This window comes from Medicago sativa, chromosome 4 (assembly GCF_051527215.1).
Source record: "Medicago sativa cultivar Bolivia chromosome 4, Bolivia_mono, whole genome shotgun sequence".
Taxonomy (NCBI): domain Eukaryota; kingdom Viridiplantae; phylum Streptophyta; class Magnoliopsida; order Fabales; family Fabaceae; genus Medicago; species Medicago sativa.
Genome location: NC_140752.1, coordinates 68,444,436 through 68,460,437, shown reverse-complemented (window position 1 = coordinate 68,460,437; position 16,002 = coordinate 68,444,436). Strand labels below are relative to the sequence as shown.

General features: G+C 38.2%; 2 protein-coding genes across 2 annotated transcripts; both read right to left on the bottom strand.

Moving 5' to 3' along the window:
- Positions 1-200: 200 nt before the first annotated feature.
- Positions 201-2,093, bottom strand: LOC146931130 (B-box zinc finger protein 20-like). Its single transcript, XM_085702613.1, has 3 exons — positions 1,445-2,093; positions 769-1,143; positions 201-637 (listed from the first exon to the last, which is right to left on the bottom strand). Exons 1-3 carry the CDS (start codon positions 1,628-1,630, stop codon positions 440-442), a joined length of 759 nt encoding a protein of 252 aa, XP_085558739.1. The 5' UTR covers positions 1,631-2,093; the 3' UTR covers positions 201-439.
- An 11,845-nt stretch (positions 2,094-13,938) lies between these two features.
- Positions 13,939-15,567, bottom strand: LOC146931129 (uncharacterized). The gene has a single exon (XM_085707637.1). The coding sequence runs from the start codon at positions 15,565-15,567 to the stop codon at positions 13,939-13,941; it is 1,629 nt and encodes a 542-aa protein (XP_085563763.1).
- Positions 15,568-16,002: the final 435 nt, after the last annotated feature.

The following is a 16,002-nucleotide window of genomic DNA, read 5'->3' as shown; positions in this document are numbered from 1 at the left end:
ATGCATCATTCAATCGTAAAAAAAGCACGTGAAAAATATTTGACATACGATGATTATTATGATAAGCAATGTTTATCTAATAATTCACCATCACAATCAGGTAAGGACATTTTCCAACTATGCACATCACAACTGTCGGTTCCCTATCAGAGATCTCCGCCTACAAAAAACTTTTCTCATTACCTCGTGTTAAATGCAAATTAAGACCAAAAAAAGACGGAAGTGGACTATTATCAAGTGGGGTAGATAATTCGTACATATGAAACGGGAAAAGGAAAGGAGAGAAGTACATAATTAAGAGGCCTACCTTCTACCTTAGATGAGAACAAAATTGCATAGAAATTCTAGATAAAAATTGTAAATGGATAAGAAAACAAATGATGGGAGTTTTTTTTTAACAGATTTTTACAGAAGTTTATTAACGAGTGCCTCTACATTGTTATAAGAATGGAGGACTAATTGAAGGAACTTTGTATCCTTCAACAGCTTTAGTATGTTGCATTTTCATAACCCCGTCTAAAGAATCAATGTGGGGAACATTCGAATTAGCGCTAAGCTGAGGGAATCTAACTTGAGATTGTGGTACCCAGTCAGACATGTTTATAACTTGAAGATCTTGGTTCTGTTCATGATAATCCTGAAACAATACCAAAAAACATATACACCTTATTTTAATTAATTGAGTAGATGAAAAATAGCTAGCTAGGTCTACTGTATACTAAAAGAAAGAAAGAAAAAGAAAAAAGTGCACTGTTGGTTACCAAATACCTTACAGAAAACGTTATTAGGTGTAAAAGAAGCATCAAAAAGGTCTTCCATGCAGTAACCGGGAATTGTTTCAATCAAGTATTCGGAAATGCTACTGGTTGAAACTGTGTCACAAGCCATGTTTTCTTTGAAAGAACTTTGAGAACAACTATTATTTTCACTTGAAAATGAACTTGGTCTTGGACTTGAGGTTCTTAGTTCTGAGCCATTGGAAGTTGTTGGGTTTGAATAAGAAGAAGAAGCACCGATCTTTACGCCGGTGAGAAGAAACCTGTTGTGTTGCTTGGTAAGTTTGTTGACTTCATGGATAGGAATGTCACATTCCCTGCAAAGTATTGCTCTATCTTCTTTGCAAAATAGATATGCACGCCTCTCCTGCAATATATAAAAATGTTATTTCCTATATCACTCAGTCTTTTATTTTAAACATTAAACTAATATGACCATATTTTTGGATCGTATAGGCTATATGATCTTCATCCTATTTTTTTGATAAACAACTTTTAAATCGTGCTTGTGCAATATTGATATCGCTGAAAATCAGTTAAATAAGGCTGATACTGCCTCTACTGCGGTTGTGTTGCAGTTACATATACATCAAAAACTTTGATGTTGCAACTTGTTTTTAAGATAAAACCCTGTTGAAAAGTACGTAAGAAATAGAGAAGGAATGTACCTTGCAGATATCACAGAGAGGGGTGTCTTTGGAAGTGGGGTGGTGAAGAGTGAAGCGTTTGTGTTTAGCAGAGACCTTGTTGGCATAGTGGATATTGCGATCACATTGATTGCAGAGAGCTGCTTCATCTGCAGGGCAGAACAAGGAGGCCTCTTGTTTGTGACATGCATCACACTGGATCTTCATCTCTCTATTTTTGAGCGTTTTATAGGTTTGGTTTTTGTTTTGAAGGCAAAGTGGGGATGGGGACAAAAGAATTATGGGATTTAGATTCCAAAGTTAATGTAGTAAAGGTGTAATGCGAGCCGATCGATTTTAAATCAATGGCCGAGATCAACTAATGCGTGTAAGTGTGTGCTATTTCTACTACATTTGGATCTGATGAATTATGGGCGTTTGGTGTGAGCTTTTGCATCATGAATCAGAGAGAACAGCTAAGATTTGGTCAGAGATGAGTATTTAGTGTGTTATCTGACTTTCAGAAAAATTTGGATGAGTGCCATTACGAGACCTATTTATTTTCTGACTCTCTCCATGTGTGATTCTCTTTCTATGAGTAAAGAGGGAGTGAGCAAGTTGGTTCTGAGGGTTATGGCTCTGTTTATTTATAGTGAAAGCTTTCACACTTTTTTTGATTTTGTCTGAGCTTGTATGAAGCATGATCATCTGTCATCTTTATTATATTCAAATGCCACGGCTTTACTTTTATTTATGATAGGTGATGGGTGAAGTGTCTGATGATAAGGTGTACTAATACTTCAAAATGGTTCGGCGCCTCACATAAGTAGAAGCTCATGGTATTATACTTCTCATGGTGTTTTGACAAAAAAATAAAGATAACTAATATTAGTGTCTCAATCTATATATGATTTCTATTTTGTTGAATCAACGTGATTGAGGTCATTCTCTTAGCCGTAAGGATAACTCTGAACTTTTACTAAAGACATCAACAATCGTCAAAAAAAATTTAACGATTTTTAAGTATCAATTCTGTAGAAAACTCGTGACACTTTTCTACTAACATTTGTCTTTGTTCGTTCATTATTTTATCACATCTTCTCCTATCTGAATCAATCATTAATGATGAGAAATCCGCCACTAAGTGTGATAGTTGAGAGAGGGATATATTAATAATATATACAAGTTAAGTTAACATATTTTGATAAAAAAAAATACACAAGCTTCGTCTATATTCTTCATATATATTTCCTAGCTGCATTTTCCTTTCTTTTTAAAAAATAAAATAAAATCTTGTAGTCAACTAGTATAAAGAACGAAAAGTTGCACCAGGCGTGGCATGTGAGAATGCAAAATTAGATACCATTTGGCCTAGCAAACGAAAAGTTGCACCAGGCGTGGCATGTGAGAATGCAAAATTAGATACCATTTGGCCTAGCAAACAGGCATGGCCAGAATGCCTTAACAACAACTAGGGGACGGTGTCTCAAAAAAAAAAAAATTAAAAATCTCAATTTGAATTTTCTTTTTTCAATCATAATGTCTCAAAAGATGTATTTTATTGTCTTTTTATACAACTAAAAATAATTTTTTAACGTCTCACGTTTTTTTGTTGCTCATATTGTAAATAAATATTTCAAACCATCAATTATTGCGACTAAAGGAATTTCGTCAATGGAAGCTTTTATCAAAATATCAGCCCACACTTTCAAACTTTTCTCAGCTACTTTTTCCCTTGTAAAGTTAGTATCATTGCACAATTTAACATTGCTAAAGCCATTCTTTAAAAAAAAAAAATTAAATAATGTTAAAGACATTGACTAAGACCATTTACAATGGTTAACCCCGTTTAACACCCTTCAACACCCACTTTTTCAATTCTCAACACTCCACATCATTTTCTCTCTCTTAATTCAACACTCATTCAACTTTAACCTCTTCAATGGTTTTTTTCATTCAACACTCTACCCCACCACATTTTATTTCTTATTCTTATTTAATTTTATATTTTTGTTTTTATAATTACATAAAATTACAATTATCGATTATAATTAAATTAAAATAAAGAAACACTTAACAATTTTTTTTGTAAAAACAAAATTTATTTAAATAATTTATTTTTATTTTCTTAACTTAAAATGCAATACAACAAACTAAGCACGCAACACACAAATAACTTAAAATGCAAGAAATTTGGTGAAAAACCAAAATTAGGTACGTTTTGATGTATGTTTTGAGGACGTTGGTTGAAAAATTGATTTGGATTTGGATAATTGTTGGGATTTTCATAGTTAAATGGGTAATTAGAATAATTTTGGGTGTTGAAATGATTATTATTGGGATTCATTTCACTAAAAATAAGATTAAAACTTCACTTAGTTTTTTTTTTGGTAACAAGGCTAATCAAAAAACAGCAGTAAAGGAAAAACAACAGAAGGAACAGAAAGAAAACAGAAGCTTAGGCTCTAGGAAAATAAGTTCCTATAGCATCATTCCTAAGTAAATCAGGAAGGTCTTGAGGAGGAGATGGATGGATCAGACACTCATCATTAGAAGCAGCTCACAACTTGGCCATGAAATCAGCGCATTGGTTTCCTTCTCTTAAACAATGTTGGACGGAAAAATTGCGAGAAGATAATATATCCTTTATATCCTGAATTAAGACAGCATAGGCATGAAACTTAGAAGCGTGACCTGTGATGAGGTTTATGGAGAGAAGAGAGTCAGAGTAGCAAGCTAGTTCCTCAATTCCTATATTTGTTGCTATGAGAAGACCGCGATGAATTGCTGTGAGTTCTGCGAGCAAAATATCAGAAGAGTCTGCAATGAATCCGGTGAAACCAGAGAGGTAATAACCGGCAGTGTTTTGAATAACCCCTCCAAATCCTGTGCGAGTTGGTGTTCCAGAACAGCTCCCATCCACGTTTAGGATATGACAGAGATGATTATGGCTGTTCCATCTAACCATTCGCTCGGGAGGAGAAACACCGTTGCTTTGAAAGCTAATTTTTATGGAATCTGCCGAGTTCTGAATGTGGAAACAGAGACGAGTTGGGGACCAAATTTCATTGCTCAGACACATCATATTGTGAAGCCTCCATGTCCACCAAAGCCCTGCAAAGAACGTGGTAGAGGAAGGGCCAGTGGTTTGGTCTCTGATCCAATTATACACGCTGTTTTGAGAGAAAAAATCAGGATTTGTGAATCCGATTTTCTGCCAGATTTCAGTAGAGAATTTACAGTCGCGAACACAGTGCAAGAAAGATTCCTCTTCATCTTCACATCTGGTGCAGATTGCAGAATTTGCGATGTGTCTGTGGTGGAGCACGGATAACGTGGGAGCAGCGTTATGGCAGGCAAGCCAAATGAGTAACTTATATTTCTCTGGAATTTTCAATCTCCAAATCCAGGACCAGGACTGCTGAGGGTTGATAAAATTCATTGTATCCGAGAGAGATATGAGCCAGGAGTACCCATTTTTAGTTGTGTAGTCGCCATTCTTGTTGTGACTCCAAATGAAAGCATCTTCAATATTTGCATTAAATTTGATGTGAGAGTTGTTTATGGTATCAGCGACCGGTTGGGGAAGGCTAGTGTAAAGAACTTGAGTATGAGGGCCATTAAAGGTGAAGACATCTTTAACCGTGAGGTGGAGATCGTGGATGTCAATGATAGGGACAAGAGAACCAAGAAGACCATGAGAACTCCAATTGCTAAACCAGAAGGAGGAGGTGCCTGTAACGCCCGTCTTAATTATTCGATTATTTAAAAATATATTTATATATATGATTTACGTGATTTTCATGACTGATATGTGTGAATTTTATGATTTATGAAGTTGAATGGGTTATATGATTTATAACTGAATTATGAGGGATATTTTGTTGTGGTGAAGTTGTTATGTTGTTATGACTTATTTTATTATTAAATAAAATAAGATTTGATAAATAAAATAAAAATATTAAAAATTGGGCTGTGTTGTGAGATGAGCAATTAGTAGTGATAAGAGTAATTAGGAGAGATAAATAGACAACAAAAGTTAGAAAACAGAATACGTACGTTTTTGGAGAAAAAGGGAGAAAAGTCAGAAAAGAGGAGAACCAGAGGGAGAGCTGCGATTTCATCATAACCAGGTAAGGGTGAGACTAATTTTCAATATTATTAAGGGTATAATTCTATAGGATGAATTTAGCATGATTAGGTTAAGTTTTGGTGAGAATTGAGAATTAGGTTTAGGATCAATTTTGATGAATAAATCAAGAACAGATGTTAGATTGATGTAAAATTAGTATACAGACCTTAGATATGACTTAAGATGATAATTAGATGCCATTTGGATGAAGGAATCATGAATATAGGTGAAAAGTTGTGATTTTTAGGTTTCTGGCCGTACTGACATTCATCGCTCGCACCTGCGAGCAAGAACACTCGCATCTGCGAGCTAGAACCCAGAACTCGCAACTGCGAGCAATGCAACTCGCAACTGCGAGTGACCTGTGAGCTCGCAACTGCGAGCAGAATAACTCGCCACTGCGAGTAAATACGTAGGAACCCCGAATGCACACTTTGCTCGCCAGTGCGAGTGAAGTTACTCGCCACTGCGAGTTAAGCTGTTAGTTGCCCAAAATTGTCCCGATGCGATCCTTTCGCACGTGTAGTCTTGAGATGACCTTAGAAGTAAGTTAGAGAGCTGTTTAGGATGCTTTCATAAGCTCCAGAAGTCTGTTATGGTGACTGAAAATTAGAAGTGTTGCTGCATGAATGCTATAATGATGTTTTATGATATTTATATTGATGTAATTAATTCCTTATGTGAATGTTAACACATTCAAGCGTTGTTAATTGTTGTATGTTGCTGCTGTTTTCTGTTGTCGACTGTTAGTGTCTTGAGGTTGCATGAGTCGGTCTATGTTGTTGGAATTTAAGAAGTTGTCCATGATTATGAGTCGTATGAGTTGTACACGTCGTTGTCTAAGTTGTTGGAAGTTGAGTCCATTGCATACTCATATAAGTTGGTTGAGGGCTTGATGCCCTGGAATGCTTAGTCATTCACATGATTGGTGAGGGCTTGATGCCCTGGAGCTTTTGCTCACTATGTTGGGGGCTTGATGCCCTGAAGAGCCTAATTACGCTCATATAAGTTGGTTGGGAGCTTGATGCTCTGTATTGGTACCAAATGCATTTGCATATCAAGAGGTTCATGATGTTTAAGTTGTCAAGATGTTGTCGAGTTGATAGAGTTACATGGTCAAGGATGAGTTGTGTCGTCAAGTTGAGTGTTAAGTTGATTATGATTTGTGATGAGAATTAGTAATGGTATTGATGATTGTATTTGTTATGTAATGAAAAATTATGCTAATTGTTAATTGTTGATATGTTATTAATGTTTAAGTTGTTAAATGCATTTTATTGGATTATATGCTTAATGTATTGATTATGAAATCTCACCCCTTCTGCGTATATGTTGCCTCGACCGTGGGTAATGTGCAGGTAATAAAGATTAGAGGCGTTCATGAGTGGACTCTCAGTTGGTGTCTAGGTGCTCTGATACGTAACGGGATGGGGGCTTGCTTTTACTTCTATTCCTTACGTGTCTCTTTTATGAACTAATTTATGAGATTTTTCAATAAGGCCTGCGTGCCAAGACTTTTAAATGTTGAACTATTTTCCGCTGCAATAGTTTAAGATTTTTCATGATGTTGAATTTGAAGGATAATTATTATTATCCATTTTATGATTTAATTGAAGTATGTGACATTCCGTTGTGATCAAAATACTCTGATTTTAAACGAAATTTTCATGTTGGGAAAACGGGGTGTTACAATTGGTATCAGAGCAGGTCGGTCCGTCCGGCCAAGTAGTGAGTCAAGTTGTGTCGTTTTAACAGTTAGGATATCCTTATTGTGTCATTCTAATTGTTGTGTGTTGCGCAATGAAGAAAACTGGAAGCTGCAAATCTTATCTGTTATAAGAGAACTAGAATGGCTGGAAGAAATGATGCTGCGATGGCTGCTGCCTTGGAAGCCGTGGCCCAAGCTATAGGACAACAACCAAATGCTGGTGCTGGTGTTAATGCTGATGTGAGAATGTTGGAGACTTTTGTGAGGAATCATCCTCCTACTTTCAAAGGAAGGTACGACCCTGATGGAGCACAGACGTGGCTCAAGGAGGTTGAAAGAATTTTCAGAGTTATGCAATGTACTGATGATCAGAAGGTGCGTTTTGGTACGCACATGCTATCTGAGGAAGCTGATGACTGGTGGGTTAGTCTTCTACCTAACTTAGAGCAAGATGATACGGTCGTTACTTGGGTTGTGTTTAGGAGGGAGTTCCTAAACAGGTACTTTCCGGAGGATGTTCGCGGGAAGAAAGAGATTGAGTTTCTTGAGTTGAAGCAAGGTGAAATGTTGGTGACTGAGTATGCTGCTAAGTTCGTGGAATTAGCTAAGTTTTATCCACACTACTCTGCTGAGACTGCTGAATTTTCTAAGTGTATTAAGTTTGAGAATGGCTTACGTCCTGAGATCAAGCGGGCCATTGGATATCAGCAGATCCGTAATTTTTCCGAGCTGGTGAGCAGTTGCAGAATTTATGAAGAAGATACTATAACCCATTACAAGATCAGGAATGAGCGGAAGAGTAAGAACCAACAAAATCGTTATAAGCCTTACAATGCCCCTGCTGATAAGGATAGTCAAAGGGTGAATGATGAAAGGAAACCGGAAAGGAAAGATACTAATGCTGAGGTTGTTTGCTACACATGTGGTGAGAAGGGCCATAAGCGTAATGCTTGTACTGGAGAGGTGAAACGATGCTTTCGTTGTGGTAGAAAGGGACATACTATTATAGAGTGTAAGCATGATGATGTGGTGTGTTTTAACTGCAATGAAGAAGGTCACATGGGTTCACAGTGCAAGAAACCTAAGAAGGCTCAAGCTAGTGGGAAGGTGTTTGCTTTATCTGGTACTCAGGCGGAGGGTGAGGATCGTTGATCTGAGGTAAATTTTCGAGGACGAAAATTCTATAAGTTGGGGAGAGTTGTAACGGCCGTCTTAATTATTCGATTATTTAAAAATATATTTATATATATGATTTACGTGATTTTCATGACTGATATGTGTGAATTTTATGATTTATGAAGTTGAATGGGTTATATGATTTATAACTGAATTATGAGGGATATTTTGTTGTGGTGAAGTTGTTATGTTGTTATGACTTATTTTATTATTAAATAAAATAAGATTTGATAAATAAAATAAAAATATTAAAAATTGGGCTGTGTTGTGAGATGAGCAATTAGTAGTGATAAGAGTAATTAGGAGAGATAAATAGACAACAAAAGTTAGAAAACAGAATACGTACGTTTTTGGAGAAAAAGGGAGAAAAGTCAGAAAAGAGGAGAACCAGAGGGAGAGCTGCGATTTCATCATAACCAGGTAAGGGTGAGACTAATTTTCAATATTATTAAGGGTATAATTCTATAGGATGAATTTAGCATGATTAGGTTAAGTTTTGGTGAGAATTGAGAATTAGGTTTAGGATCAATTTTGATGAATAAATCAAGAACAGATGTTAGATTGATGTAAAATTAGTATACAGACCTTAGATATGACTTAAGATGATAATTAGATGCCATTTGGATGAAGGAATCATGAATATAGGTGAAAAGTTGTGATTTTTAGGTTTCTGGCCGTACTGACATTCATCGCTCGCACCTGCGAGCAAGAACACTCGCATCTGCGAGCTAGAACCCAGAACTCGCAACTGCGAGCAATGCAACTCGCAACTGCGAGTGACCTGTGAGCTCGCAACTGCGAGCAGAATAACTCGCCACTGCGAGTAAATACGTAGGAACCCCGAATGCACACTTTGCTCGCCAGTGCGAGTGAAGTTACTCGCCACTGCGAGTTAAGCTGTTAGTTGCCCAAAATTGTCCCGATGCGATCCTTTCGCACGTGTAGTCTTGAGATGACCTTAGAAGTAAGTTAGAGAGCTGTTTAGGATGCTTTCATAAGCTCCAGAAGTCTGTTATGGTGACTGAAAATTAGAAGTGTTGCTGCATGAATGCTATAATGATGTTTTATGATATTTATATTGATGTAATTAATTCCTTATGTGAATGTTAACACATTCAAGCGTTGTTAATTGTTGTATGTTGCTGCTGTTTTCTGTTGTCGACTGTTAGTGTCTTGAGGTTGCATGAGTCGGTCTATGTTGTTGGAATTTAAGAAGTTGTCCATGATTATGAGTCGTATGAGTTGTACACGTCGTTGTCTAAGTTGTTGGAAGTTGAGTCCATTGCATACTCATATAAGTTGGTTGAGGGCTTGATGCCCTGGAATGCTTAGTCATTCACATGATTGGTGAGGGCTTGATGCCCTGGAGCTTTTGCTCACTATGTTGGGGGCTTGATGCCCTGAAGAGCCTAATTACGCTCATATAAGTTGGTTGGGAGCTTGATGCTCTGTATTGGTACCAAATGCATTTGCATATCAAGAGGTTCATGATGTTTAAGTTGTCAAGATGTTGTCGAGTTGATAGAGTTGCATGGTCAAGGATGAGTTGTGTCGTCAAGTTGAGTGTTAAGTTGATTATGATTTGTGATGAGAATTAGTAATGGTATTGATGATTGTATTTGTTATGTAATGAAAAATTATGCTAATTGTTAATTGTTGATATGTTATTAATGTTTAAGTTGTTAAATGCATTTTATTGGATTATATGCTTAATGTATTGATTATGAAATCTCACCCCTTCTGCGTATATGTTGCCTCGACCGTGGGTAATGTGCAGGTAATAAAGATTAGAGGCGTTCATGAGTGGACTCTCAGTTGGTGTCTAGGTGCTCTGATACGTAACGGGATGGGGGCTTGCTTTTACTTCTATTCCTTACGTGTCTCTTTTATGAACTAATTTATGAGATTTTTCAATAAGGCCTGCGTGCCAAGACTTTTAAATGTTGAACTATTTTCCGCTGCAATAGTTTAAGATTTTTCATGATGTTGAATTTGAAGGATAATTATTATTATCCATTTTATGATTTAATTGAAGTATGTGACATTCCGTTGTGATCAAAATACTCTGATTTTAAACGAAATTTTCATGTTGGGAAAACGGGGTGTTACAGTGCCCGCTCCAGCACGCCAACTGTATCCACTCTTAAGAACATTTTTGGCTCGAATAATAGAGGACCGAGAAGGAGAACTGCTGCTGTTTGCATTTGCTTGAAGTAGGCATGGCAATGGGGCGGGGTTGGGACGGGTTTTACCTTCCCCGTCCCCATACCCGATTTGAATATACTTACCCGTTACCCTACCCATACCCAACGGGGATGAGAAATTGAATCCCATCCCCGTCCCCGACGGGTTCGGGTATCCCCGCCCCATCCCCGTCCCCGCATTGAATAATTTTTTAATAAAAAATATAAGTTTTTTTTTCATCCCCAAAAGCAACGTTGTAATACATTATCCAACAATACGCCCATTTTAACATTTGTTAGACAGATTGATTCAATTGATCCTTTAAATATCAACGGTAGTTTTTATTGAAATGACAATTATCAAACAAAATAACATGACATATCATCATAAAGTAATTTTTTACATTTGGGATGGGTTTGGGTGTGGGTACCTATATACCCGTTACCCGTCCCATACCCGTTTTTTGAAATCGGGGAAAACCCATACCCATACCCAAACCCAGTCAAAACGGGGAAAACCCGTCAAATTGGGTTTGGTTCGGGCGGGTAACCGCGGGTATGGGTTTTGTTGCCATGCCTAGCTTGAAGGATGTTTGGGCCAGCTATATATTTGCTTGAGAGGAGATTCACCCATAATTTGTTTGTGGATTGGACCATGTCCCAAACAAGCTTACCTAGAAGACAAGTGTTGGCATCTCTAGCTGTTCGAATGCCCAAACCACCAAGATATTTCGGCCTAGTAACCTTTCTCCAATTAACCAGATGAACCCCTTTGTTATTTGTGCCTTTCCAGATGAAATTGCGGGTTGTTTGGTCAATACTATCACAAATATTCTGAGGGAGCCAATTAATCTGCATATAGTAATTAGGTATGGAGGATAAAATAGAGGTTGCAAGAGTCAATCTACCTGTTCTATTGAGGAGTCTATTCTTCCAAGATGCAAGTCTAGTTTGCATTTTTTCAATGATGAAGTTGAAATCGCTTCTTTTAGGCCGGCCATGGAGCATTGGGAAGCCTAGATACTTTCCAAGAGAAGTAGTGCTTTGAATTCCAGAAATAGAGGTTAATTTATTGATTTTTCTGTTAGGTGTGCCGGAAGAGTAGAATGCTCTTGACTTGGAAATATTAATTTTCAAACCTGAAGCTCGACTGAATCTGTCAAATAAGCTGTTGATGAAACGAAATTGGGAGCTTTTAGCCTTGGTGAAGAGGAGAACATCATCAGCAAAGAGGAGGTGAGATATCTGAGGACCGCCATTAGTAATATGGATTGGTTCCCAGCTTCCTTGAATGACAGCATTGTTGATAGCAACTGACAGCTTTTCCATACACATGATGAAGAGATACGGGGAGAGTGGATCACCTTGTCTGAGACCGTGAGTAGGCTTGAAAGAAGGCATCTTGTTACCGTTCCATAATATAGAGTAGGTGGGTGAGGATACACAATGCATGATGAGCTTGATGGCGATGTCTGGAAAACCAAAATCATGGAGACAAAAATTGAGAAAATCCCAATTAACATTATCGAAATCTTTTTCCAAATCCAGCTTGAAAGCTACATAGCCCTTCTTTCTTTTGGATCTTCTCATGAAATGCACAATCTCCTGCAAAACAATTGAGTTATCAGATGTGCCCCTACCAGGCAGAAAACTGCTTTGATAGGGACCAATAATATTATTAAGTATGGGTCTTAGACGATGTACTAACACCTTTGTCATAATTTTGTAGACAATGTTACAAAGACTGATGGGCCTAAAGTCTTTGAAAGTGTTGGGAGGGTCAACTTTAGGAATGAGTGCAATGAGAGTGTTTAAGATCTCCGGATCAAAATGACCTGTGAGGAAGGCTGAGTGGACTAAATGGAAAATGTCATCACCAACAATGTGCTAATATTGTTTGAAGAATGTGCAATGGAAGCCATCTGGTCCCGGGGCTTTGTATGGTTTCATGGAGTTGAGGGCAGCAAAAACTTCCGCTTTGGTAATAGGAGCGGTGAGGGAATTTTTTCCATCTTCATCAAGGACGGGGTGGGCGCCTTCATTGTGGGTTCGGTTGTGGGGGTTTTGGTTGCCACCAAAAAAATTCTTGAAAATTTTTTGGGCTTCTTCTTGGAGGATATTGCTATCGGCGGTGGAAACACCATTCGAAAGTTGAAGCCTATGGATTCTGTTTCTTTTTCTTCTAATGATAGTTTGGGCATGGAAGAAAGCACTGTTTTTATCTCCAAATTTTACCCATTGCTCCCTAGACTTTTGGTACCAAAGCATTTCTTCTTGGAAGAGAATGTGGTTGTATTCTTGCTGCAATTCTTTTTCAAAGAGGGTGTGTCGAAGAGAGTCAACTCTCTCCAAATAGTTTTGGATACCCTTGAGACGACTTTCCACACGCTTTTTTCTTTGAAAAATGTTTCCAAAAACTTCTTGGTTGAAAGTAATGGAGTTTTGTCTAACTTTATTCAGTGAAGCAGTGGTGTTATGGTTGGAGGATAACCAAGATCTTTTAACAACATCAGCATAGTCACTATGGTCGATCCATGCAGCTTCAAAACGGAAAGGTCTAGTCCCGCTAGCTAAAGGAAGACCACCAAAGCGGAGAATGAGGGGGTTATGATCTGAATGAAGACGACATAATACCTCTATGAAAGCTTCAGGAAAGGATAAACGTCAGTCAACATTGGCAAGGCCTCTGTCGAGTTTCTTGGAGATGATACGGATGCCGTTATTGTTTCTGTGCCAAGTAAAACGACCACCAGTTGTTGTGAGGTCCAGGAGGTTGCAGTTAATCATGAGGTTGGAGAAAAGGGCAGCTCGGTTGTGATGGAAAGTTCCACCTCTTTGGTCGCTAGGGAGAAGTGTTTCATTAAAATCACCTATGATCATCCACGGAACGTCAATGGTTTGGTTGATGTTAATAAGGTGATTCCAGAGATTAGGGCGTATGGCAGGTTTAGGGCTTGCATAGATGCAAGTGCAAGTAGTGATGGCATTGCCACGACTGATGGAGAATGTTATGGAGTAGTGGTTGGAGTCAAGAACAGTTGAGGTAATGTTTGTAACTGATTGAATAAGAAGCCAAATTCCTCCAGAGTGACCATTAGCTTCTATTACATGTACCGGAGAGTAGCCATTAGTTGTCCAAAAAGATGATAATCTGCTGAAAGGAATGTGAGTCTCGTAGATAGCCATGAAAGTTGGATTGTGCTTTCTAATCAAATCTTTCAGATGTCTTCTGGCATTGTTATTATGAGCCTCTCTAATATTCCAAGAGAGGATTGAAGTATCTAGGAGAGCATCCATAACAAATACTAGGAGACAGAGAGAAGCAATAATTGAAAAGCTACGTGACCATGTCTTCCTCATTGTCACCATGGGAGTCGAAATTTTCCACATTAACATTGTTATTCACTTGTGCATCCTTGCTGATACCACAAATTTGAGACATGTTTTGGTCAATATTTGGTTCAAGGTGAGCTGGTGAGCTGTTGTTCGTTGGTGTAAGGATGAGATTTTGTCTTGGGTTTAATTCACTCATGTTAGTTTGGTCATGGATATGTGGGGTCGGAGTAGTGATCATTTGGTTATTTGTTATTGTGGGGTAAGTCTTAACAACATAGGATGGCTTGGCATTTTTTTTAGGAATGCTAGCTACTGGATTTGTGTTGGACTTGGTAGATGTGGGGACAAAGGAATGTTCTAAGATGGGGTCAAAATGGTTTTCATCTTGCCGCCGCCTTTTTGGGTCGCTTGTGGCTTTGTTTGCACGTGTGATATCATTGGGATTGGGACGTGGTGGAAATTTTTGATTGGGTGGGCCAGGTCTTGATTTTTGGTGCATGGTTGACAGAGCAGTAAAACGGTTAGTTTTATTGGTAACGGATTTTGAGGAAAATAAAGTGGGATTTGCGGTTGATTTCTTTTTTCTAGTGACAAGAAGCCACTCTCCATGTAGCTCTTTATTGCCGTCATCAATACTAATAATTTGGCCATTATTTGTTGATGAATCAATAGGAAGAGTAATTATTGTCTTACCGTTTTGAGAATCTGGCATTAATTGAGACTGAGTTGCGGTGGGATTGCTCTGACTCAGTTGCCGACTCGTTCCTTGATGGTTGGTTTCAGATTGTTGTTGCGGTGGTTCTACTGGATCGGTTCTGGTTGGTGTGGCGATGCAATTTCTTCCCAGATGGCCGTAACATCCACACGTGGTGCATATTAGGTGTAGACCTTCGTACTGAACTTTGTACCAGTGGCCATTCACCCAAATTTTTCCAACAACTGGGAGTGTGAGATCAATTTCGACACAAACTCTTGCAAATTTTCCTCTTTCAACCTTCAGGGTATTTGTGTCCACCTTTATGGGACGGCCAAGTGCTGATGCCATTGCTAGAAGGAAGCTTTCATCATAATAAACCAAATTCAAACCTGGAAATCGAACCCAAACTACAGTGCGTTCCACTTTAGCATTCGGCGAGGCGAATTCAGGGGACCAATGCGTGACTGCTAGACAATGGTCATAAATTAACCAAGGACCACCAGTGATTACCTTCTCTTTATCCGCAGCCTGATCAAACTTTACCATATAAAAACCATTGTCGTTATCCATTATTTCGAATCCTCCTTGGAGTCTCCATATTTTTTGAAGTCGATCTTTCATGATGTTGTAGCCGAGGTTCTTTCCCAACAGCTTGACAACAAGGGCATCCTTCCTTGGCGTGCAGAGTTCTTGGAAGACCTTTGGTTCCAGGTAAACTTTGGGGAGGAGTCGGTTGCCATTTTCATGCTCTATTCGAACCAGTTGTTTCTCAATCATATCTTCTTTCTCGCGGATTGGAAATTCTTGAGAAGTTCCTAATAGTTTTTCACGAAATGAAGGCTTTGGGGCGGCAGGCTTATGGGGGTCAGGAGGTTTTTTTGTGTGTTGCAGGTTTGGATCACCTTGAGCGGAGAAGACAAACTCAGAGCTCATTGCACTCATCACTTTTTTGATTCGTATCACAATTTTCACTTAGTTTACTAATAGAAAGATAATAATAAGATGAAGATAATGAAAAACTTGATTTTTTTTCTGTGTCCAAATCAAATGAATCAAGTTTCTATTTATAGAGAAAAAAAAATCATGAATTTTAGTATTTTTTATTTTTTAAAAAAAATTAATTTACAACTAAATAATTGAGGTCCAATTATTAAAAAAAAGAATCTGAACAGTCAATCATATCTCGCCACGTGTCCCTATCTATTCATAACCCATTCTCTCTCACCGTCCTCTGCAGCGCCCACGCGCCTTGTCCCCGCGTGTATTGCACGCTCCCTGTTTCAGCCAATAATCAAGTGACGCGTGGCACACGGTGCATGTTTCAATTGTGTTGAATCCTTTCATCATCCATTTCACCATTCAACAACC

Coding starts and splice junctions, on each gene's coding strand:
- LOC146931130 (XM_085702613.1), bottom strand. CDS start 1,630: ATGAAGATCCAGTGTGATGCATGTCACAAACAAGAGGCCTCCTTGTTC. Junction 1,144..1,444: donor CTCTCTGTGATATCTGCAAG/GTACATTCCTTC, acceptor TATATATTGCAG/GAGAGGCGTGCATATCTATT. Junction 638..768: donor CTAATAACGTTTTCTGTAAG/GTATTTGGTAAC, acceptor GTATTGTTTCAG/GATTATCATGAACAGAACCA.
- LOC146931129 (XM_085707637.1), bottom strand. CDS start 15,567: ATGAGCTCTGAGTTTGTCTTCTCCGCTCAAGGTGATCCAAACCTGCAA.